Source organism: Alligator mississippiensis, chromosome 4, assembly GCF_030867095.1.
Source record: "Alligator mississippiensis isolate rAllMis1 chromosome 4, rAllMis1, whole genome shotgun sequence".
Taxonomy (NCBI): Eukaryota; Metazoa; Chordata; order Crocodylia; family Alligatoridae; genus Alligator; species Alligator mississippiensis.
Window position 1 is genome coordinate 252,551,934 of NC_081827.1, and position 8,225 is coordinate 252,560,158.

Here is an 8,225-nt window from a genome sequence, read left to right on the forward strand (position 1 = left end):
ACCAAGCAGTTATCTTACCACTCTATCCATTTTCTTTTTATAGTCTCTTTGGATAGAAAGCCAGAAATCTGCATTCTGTGGGTAAATCTCCAATCTAATAAAACCCATGGTGATAGAGATCAGTTTTACTGCTTGGATCTTTGCTATCTCCCTGCATTAATACCCTTCTGCAATGTGTTCCTGATGATGGATTGTTTTAACCCGAGCAGCAAATCCATTCCATTTTTGCGAGTTTGGAGGCTCAAGATAACCCTATTATCACGGGACACGTTTACGGAATTAAGCAGCATAAAGGTAAAAAGAAAGACCCGGTGCTTTGTGCGGGACTCGCAAAATCTGCAAGGGAAAGTCATTCAGAAAGAGGGTCACGAGCAGATAGTTTTGCAGCAGTTGAATCCTTCACCTGGCAGCAGCGCAGCGGGGAAAGAGAGCATCACTTTGACGATACCGGTTGTCGTTCCTTCTTCATATTCCTTGATCTAATTAGACCGAACTATTTAAGGAGCTAAACCAAAGAAATACCATTGGTCATAAAGTTATCGACCCTTTATAAAAGCAACGCTAGCTTCGCGAATCTTAACATATCTGCTTGTGAGAACAAACATGGCTTACGTCCCTTACGTGTCAGGGTATAAGGGACTAATCTCTTTATCGAGAAGGGCGAAGATCACAGGTGAGACCAAACTGGGGAAGTGTGGTCGCGCTAGAGGATAGGCTGGCGATTCAGGCCGAATCGATAGGCTCGTGAGGGGAGCGGATCAAAACCTGATGGCATTGAACACTGAGACGTGTGAGGTGCTCCGTCTTGAGGGATGCTCTCACGAGGTCCCTTCCAGCCCCAATACATATGAAATCTATGAAGACACCCTCCGAAAGATGGGTTATATCATCGTTGTCCACTAGCACAACAGCGCATTAGCCAGTACGCGTTATCATGAGACCGGATGGGTGTCTGGCCTGATTTATCTCTTTATTCATGCCTTCAAGGATGCGATTTAAGCTGCTCTGCTTCTCTGCAGCAACGACTCCCAGTCTTGGCTGGCTCGAGAGCGCTGCGAACAGCGAGCGTCGATGCAAAAGCCGTGATGTACCCGGGCGTAGGCGCGCTGCCGTCAGCTCGTTCCAGCTGAAGAAGTGACGTACCGCACGGGACACGGAGGGCCGACGATGGTGTTACGTGAGTCACGACAGCGCAGACGACTTATCCGCTGCCAAAGACTGGTGATGACCCTTTGTGCAGGTGCCAAGAGCAAGTTGTGGCTCGGGCCTGGCTGTTTGACCACTGCTGCGTATGCAGAATTGCCTTTCTACTATGCTTCAATTAATTCATCTGCAAGTTTCCTTGCGTTAGGCTTGGCCTCTGCTTTGCCAAACATCCCTGCCCTCTTCCTGCTGCAGCCTGGCACGCGTGCTTTTTGGTAGGAGCCGACCCGTTGTCCAGGTGCGCGTCCCTGTGCGCTCGCATTTCCACGCTGTTCCCGTACCCCCGTCTCTCGGCCGTGGGGTGCAACGTCCCGCGCTGAAAAACCAGCCACAAACGTCTTCGTCGCAGCAACAAGCCAGTCCCGCGTGGGGGTGAAGGAGTCCTTGCTGCCAGCCACGCGCAGGGGATGGATGGGCGTTGGGGGAGGCCTGATCCCTGCCCCCCCCCAGGACCACAACTGGAAGAGGGGCCAGGCTAGCACCACCCCAAACCTCCCCTCTCCATCTCTGCGCTTGAACCCCCTTGGGAGCAGATGCGCAAGTTTCTGCGGGGAAATTTGGGATCTTTTGTTAGAGCAGTTGGAAAAAGTTTTCTTAGCAAGTTTGAGAGCAGGGCGGCAACAGCTGGCAGGGGACCATAGAGCCGCACCTCCTGGCGTACAGAGCGTCGCCTCCTCTCTATGGCGCGGCGCGGCTCCCTCCTCACTTCCGGCGCGGCGCGGCTCGGCTCCTCGCGCCTGCGCACTGAGCCTTTCCCTCTGCGCCTCCCGGACCCGCGGCAAGATGGTGAGTGCAGCCGCCGCGCCCGCCCCGCATCCGCCGCCATCCTCCGCCGCGGGCGCCGCCATCCCCCCGCCGGGGCCCGCGGGCGGTGCGGGGGGCGCTGCGGCCCGCGGGGCGCCGGGAATCGGTGGCGGGGTCGCCCCCGGGAGCGGGGCAGGAGGGCGCCATTGCTGGGGAGGCCCGAGATGCAGACAAGGGGGTGCCCTACGTGGCCGCAGGGGAAGGAAGCATACTTAATGATTGAGTTGAATAATTAAAGCCCCCCCCCAGCACGTGTGTACAGGTGCCGGGGCTGGGCCGGGTTAAAGCGCCCGTGCCCCCCCCCCCCCCCTTCCCAAAAATAAGGTCTGGTGTCAATGCCGTTCTGGACCCGCCGCGAGCGCCCCCCGCCCCCCAGGGTGTCTGGTCCGGGGGTCTCCGGGTTTAATCGTGCGCTCTCGCGGCTCCCCCCCCCGGCAGGCGAAGCGCACCAAGAAGGTCGGGATCGTGGGTAAATACGGGACCCGCTACGGCGCTTCCCTCCGGAAGATGGTGAAGAAGATCGAGATCAGCCAGCACGCCAAGTACACCTGCTCCTTCTGCGGCAAGGTGAGACCCGCGGGGCCGTCCGGGGGGGGGTCTGCGAGCCTTCAAGCGCTTGAAGCATAGGTGTCCGTGCCGCACGCTTTGCCCTTCCTCTTCCTTTTCCTCCTCTTCCCTTTGGAAAACGCCCTCTGCGTATCTTCCACGACACGAAATAGCGATATTTTATCGGTGGGGAAACGAGGCGTTTGGATGGTTGTCCCCATCTGCTCCGTTTTGCCCTTGAAATATAGCCCTGGCCTTTTTCCTCCGGGCTGCGTGCCGGTTGGTTGCGTTGTGCACACCTGGGTGCGGGGAGCTGCCTACCAGTTAACCCCACGGCAGCTCGTGTGGCCCCGGCAGATTCGGCTGCTGAAGGTCTCAGGGGTACTTGGTAGCCATATTGGTCTGAGACAAAAAGACGTACAACAAACTGCAGGCTGCTAAAGGTCGGCGGTTTTAAGCGGCTGCATTGATGTCCAGTTAACACGAGTTAAGACGTGACGGGCTTCCAGTAGCTGGCGTTTAAAGCCGTGCTTAGGGACGCGTGTGGATTTGATAGTCCTCCAGGCGCGGAGTATCTGGATGCGCAGAGCTGCGGCCTGCGTCGGCCCTTGGCTGCCCTGCCTGCGTGTCTCGGTCCGTTCCTGCAGGGAGAGCTTTCACCCTCCGGTCGTTGCACTCGCCGTTCGCGCGGTCTTGGTGGTGCAAGTTGCAGTTGAAGGCGCCGTCCTGGCGTAGGTGCGGACCGGCGAGACCGCGGTGCTCGTCCTGCTCCACATCTACACGAACCTCTGTCAAATGGTTGTAACCGAACTGCGTGAGCCAATGTGTAAAAAGCGGCTGCCCAAAGTGGGGACTAAACGTAATCTGGGGGTGAATGAGGTCCAGGGCGACCCGCTGGCAGCTTGAGCTGCTTCCTGACTTCCATTTTGTATGAGTTAAAAGGCTCCAGTTTTAGACACTTCTGGGAGTAGCCGTTCTTGTAGAGGCCGTTTGGCTCGTTTTAAGGGGGACGCAGCTGCATTTTTGTCTCTTCTTTTCCCGGCTACAAGCACCACTGCTGTTGAGGATCAAGGATTTATTCCTGTTCTTGGTGGGGTTTTGGTTGTAGCTGTGTTGGTCTAAAGACATGGGCAGGCAAGGCTTTTTGGGTCAATGTGATCTCTTTTATTAAACCAACGGAGTAGTTGGAAAAAAGTTGTTTGCAAACTTTTGGGCACAGTCGCCCATTTTCAGGCACAGGGAGTCTGCTGGTCTGAGACGCCGAGGAGTGAGAGAGGCTAAAAGTGTAGCAGGATGTCCGTGAAAATGTAAGTAGGTAGACGTTAGAAAGACACAAGGTAAAACAGGGAGAAGGAGATGGCAGCGATAGACGACAAGGTAGAAAGAAGCCGTTGGTGAAAAAGGAATAGTAGGAGATCAGGAAAACAAGAATGGGGGACGTAGGAAGTGTGACAGGCTGTCAGTGAACATATAAATAGGTGAAAATCAGAAAAACCAAGAGGTAAAACATTGAAGAGAGGGGGAAGAGAGCCGGGGGAAAAAGGCCCAAGGGAGACACTACGCTGATAACAGTACCAAGTAAAAAAGAGGCTTTTTTCCTGCTAATGCTCAGCTCATAAATATTTTGTGTTACAGACCAAAATGAAGAGGAAAGCTGTGGGCATCTGGCATTGTGGATCCTGCATGAAGACGGTGGCAGGTGGTGCCTGGACCTACAAGTAAGAAACCGTAGTGGCTGCCAGGAGCTGGGTCCTTGCTGCTTGCTGAAGCAGGAAGCTTCAGGACTGGTTTTTGATATTTCCATGTTCACTAGTCGCTGTGGCAGCTGGGACCTTTCCCTGCGTGGTCCGGGGTCAGCGTCCAGGCGATTCTGTCTAATGTGCAGTAGCAGGATTCCTGGAGGACTGAACTTCATCCGTCATTGGGTTTCATAGACATTAGGGCTGGAAAGGACCTCGCAAGATCATCAGGTCCAGCCCTCTGCCCTGGCGGCAGGTCATCCCCTGGGGTCAGAGGAACCCAGGAAGATGAGCATCCAAATGTTCCTTGAAAGAGTCCAGAGTAGTATGTGCCTGCACCCCTCTGGGGGGGTCTGTTCCAGGCCTCGGGGGCTCGGACAGTAAAGAAGTTTTTCCTTATGTCCAGCCTGAAACGGTCTTGTAGTAGTTTGTGACTGTTGAACCTTGTCATCCCCTGGGGCGCTCTGGTGAGCAGGCGTTCCCCAGATCCTGGTGAGCACCCCCTGAGCCTGCGCTTCTCCTGGTGGAAGAGTCCCATAGCTCTCAGCCTCTCCCTGTAAGGCCTGTCCTCTTGCCCTCTGATCATGCATGTGGCTCTGCTCTGGACTCTTTCAAGCTTCTCCATGTCCTTCCTAAATTGTGGAGCCCAGAATTGGATGCAGTACTCCAGCTGCGGCCTCACCAAGGCCGAGTGCAGTAGAAGGATGACATTATGGGTCTTGCTTGTGATGCATTGGTTAATGCACGCCAGAGTTTGGTTGGCTTTGCCAGCTGCAATGTTGCATTGGTGGCTCATGTTCATCTTGTGGTCAGTCATGTCCCCCAGTCCCTTTCAACCGTGATGCTAGTGAGCGTAGCACTGTAAGTGTGGTGCGGGGTTTTTTTCTCCCCAAGGTGGAGCACCTTGCATTTCTCCGTATTGAATGCCATCCGGTTTTTACCCATCCACCTTGCAAGCCTATCGAGGTTGGCCTGGATCACCAGCCGGTCCTCAAGTGTGGACACTCTTCCCCAAAGCTTGGGGTTGTCAGTGAACTTGGCCAGCCCGCTTTTTGACTCCAGTGTCCAGATTCTTTATGAAGACATTAACAAGTCTTGGGGGACACCACTGGTCACCCAGTGCCATGTTGATTCAGTTCATCAACTTACCACTCTCTCTGGGTCTGACCTGTAGTTGAGGCCGCAGTTGTCCAATTTTTCCATGACTCCAGGTCAAAGGCTTTTGAATAGGTTCCCCATTCACGTCTGTAAGTTCCCCTTGATGTTCTTCACGTTCTCCTTTTGCTCTTAATGAACCAAAGCTATTTTGGCCATAATTACTTTAAAAAAAAAAAGAGACCCTTGGAAATGTTAGTATCAGTTAAACATTTAAAAAAAACCAACAAAACCCTACATCTGAAAATGTGGAAGTGTGTGGTTCAGATGTCCAAATAACCGTGCCTCTGCTCAACTCATAGCACCATCCTAAACGCTTCTCTTCCCCTCCCCTGCCTTTTCTCTGGAGGGTTTGATTTGAAAAGCTGTCACGCAGTGAAGTGTGTAAGATCAGCTCTTGATATTGGAAGAGGTCCTGTTTCTTATTGGTGATTTAAAGAAATCTTAGGTGGTGTGGGCCAGTGCCAGTAATCACAGAAAAGTAGGACTGAAAAGTAGTCCTCTGAGGTCATCTGGTCCAGCTTTTTGCTGCAGGCAGGATCATCCCTGAGCTCTCCCAGCCACACGTCTGTCTAACTCGCTTTTAAAAACATCCAAGGACGGAGATCCCACAACCAGAGCGGCCTGTTCTCATGCTTAACCCCTCTCCTAGCAGGACAGTTCTTCCTGATATCCAGCCTTAATTTCCCTTCTCAATTTAAGACTGTTCTTGTCATCTTCATTCGTTCCTCCGTTATCTGCAGGAACAGATAAAGGCTTAAATACTGAAAAAGTCCTTGTAGATATGCTTGGTAGACATACATTTTGCCTTGTCCCGCCAGCCTTTCTTAGCGTGATCACCATTGGTGCCTTAATTAAGGGAGTGTGCGTATCGACACGAACTTATTTAGTGTTCCACGTATAAATGGTGATACGTACCTATAAAGCAGGGGTGTCAAACGGACCTCGTGCCCGAGGAGGAGCAAAGAAGTTCGCATGTGTCTGCTTATTGTGATGCATCAAAGGGAAACGATCCCATCCCTGAAGAGAAATTCCAGTTACAACTGCTTCTCTTCAGCTGACACAGTTTGCATCGGGGTAATGTGGTTAAGGCTTGCCGTGTGCTTCAGTGCCGTGACACTGTTTGTTTCTTCTTCCAGCACCACTTCTGCAGTGACGGTCAAATCTGCCATCAGAAGACTGAAGGAACTGAAAGACCAGTAGAAGCATCCACTTCTCAGGATGCGCACCTCCCTTCTCCCGGCCTCAGATCTCTGCTGCTCCTTTACCAATAAAAAGGGCGATGTGGAACGAAGTCTTGTGTGCACGTTCTTTTGAGAACCGTTGGTCGTAGATCTGTGGTAGGTGTAGACACGGTTGGGAATCCTCCCCGCAGGTGGGAGTTCAGGCAGGGGTTGGCAGGGAAAGGCAGCAGTCTTCATCTATCCCCTGCTGTTGATACCAATTCCACTGAACCTCCGAGTAGTCCTGTCATAGCGTGTTCTGCACGTTCATTTCTAATGCCTGCCTGCCATCTGACGGCAGGTCCTCGTGAGCTGCTCCTCTAGGGTGTCAAAGCGCTAACATCCTAACTAGCAGCAGTAAAGGAAAACTTAATCCTAAACCACAGTCAAAATTGCTCCTCTTAAGAGGAAAGATCCAGGCTGAGTTAATACAGGCAACCCCTGCTTACCGCTGTTTCGCGACAACGCTGGTTTGAAAGCGACGCCTGATTCCACTTCGCGCTCAGCGAGTTTCGTTATAACGCTCGCGGTCGCTATCTTGGGTCATTAAAAACACTTGTGGCTGCCATCTTGCGGCGTCAAAAACTTTTGGTTTTGCTGAACGCTCGGTTTTTCAGGAGCCAATTAAGAGCGCTAAGCAAGGGTTGTCTCTAGTCGGCTCCTGATTATTTCCGTTTCTTGGAGCGTTGGGCTACAATTAAGTCCTTCCTGGGTCTTGCTTTCTTGGTGCTCAGCTGTCAGCTGGGCTTGAATTTGGTGCCTCTCGCCATCATTAGCGGTAATCTACCGTTTAAAACCTCAGGTAAGAAAACGAAGCTTATCTAATTAAGCTGAGAGTCTTGGAGTGTAACTGCATTCTCATTTGTGGTATTGTTTGAAATTCATAAACCTGGTCTCAAAGACTTTAAGAGATCATTACAATTGCATCCGAACAAAACCTGTTTGGGGTCAGGAAGGCATGTTACCCCATGGTTAAATGGGTGTGGAAAGGGGTGTGGGGGAGAGGTGTGGCTGCCTCCCGTTGTAGGTGCACCCCTCTGCCTGGGGTCGCAGTCTTATCTACAGAAGCAGGATGTTGGCTGTTGTGGTCTCCCTGCCTTCCCTGGGGCAAGTTTGTGTGTGGTGGGATGTGTTAGGGTTGACTAGTTTTATAAAGAGCATAGATGATGGATTGTATAGGAGGACGGTTGGTGGTGTTGAGAGTCACAGGGCATCAGCCAAAATTTAAGATTCGGAAGTGGCCTAAACAGCGGAGCCCAATGAAGTGGGCATGGGCTCCAAGCCTCAAGTGAGAGAGAACCACCTGCCTCAGCTCAGTGGCAGGATGAGATGACCTCTGGAGGTCCCTTCCACCCAACTCTGATTTCTACCTTCAGATGCTCCCAAAATGGGAAATTCTGCATTTTTACAACTGTCTTGCATGGCTTGATCCCAAGCTGAAAACACCAAACACATCTTGCCGCTGCATCTTCCCTAGCTGGGTCCTGCCTTGGGTTCAAGCCGTGGGTCGGGGCCTGCTGGGCACCCGCGTGTGCGACTGGGGACCGGGGCAAGA

At 52.6% G+C, this 8,225-nt stretch overlaps 1 protein-coding gene across 1 annotated transcript; it reads left to right on the top strand.

The window, feature by feature from the left end:
- The first annotated feature begins 1,896 nt into the window (after window positions 1–1,896).
- RPL37A (ribosomal protein L37a) lies at window positions 1,897–6,741 on the top strand. The gene is made up of 4 exons (XM_006258881.2): window positions 1,897–1,989; window positions 2,446–2,574; window positions 4,189–4,271; window positions 6,587–6,741. Exons 1-4 carry the CDS (start codon window positions 1,987–1,989, stop codon window positions 6,648–6,650), a joined length of 279 nt encoding a protein of 92 aa, XP_006258943.1. The 5' UTR covers window positions 1,897–1,986; the 3' UTR covers window positions 6,651–6,741.
- The last annotated feature ends 1,484 nt before the right edge of the window (window positions 6,742–8,225 follow it).

What these genes read in the sequence shown, in the direction of transcription:
- RPL37A (XM_006258881.2), top strand. An exon ending in CCTGCTCCTTCTGCGGCAAG is followed by an intron (nt 2,575 to 4,188) that starts GTGAGACCCGCG and finishes TTTGTGTTACAG; the next exon opens with ACCAAAATGAAGAGGAAAGC. An exon ending in GGTGGTGCCTGGACCTACAA is followed by an intron (nt 4,272 to 6,586) that starts GTAAGAAACCGT and finishes TTCTTCTTCCAG; the next exon opens with CACCACTTCTGCAGTGACGG.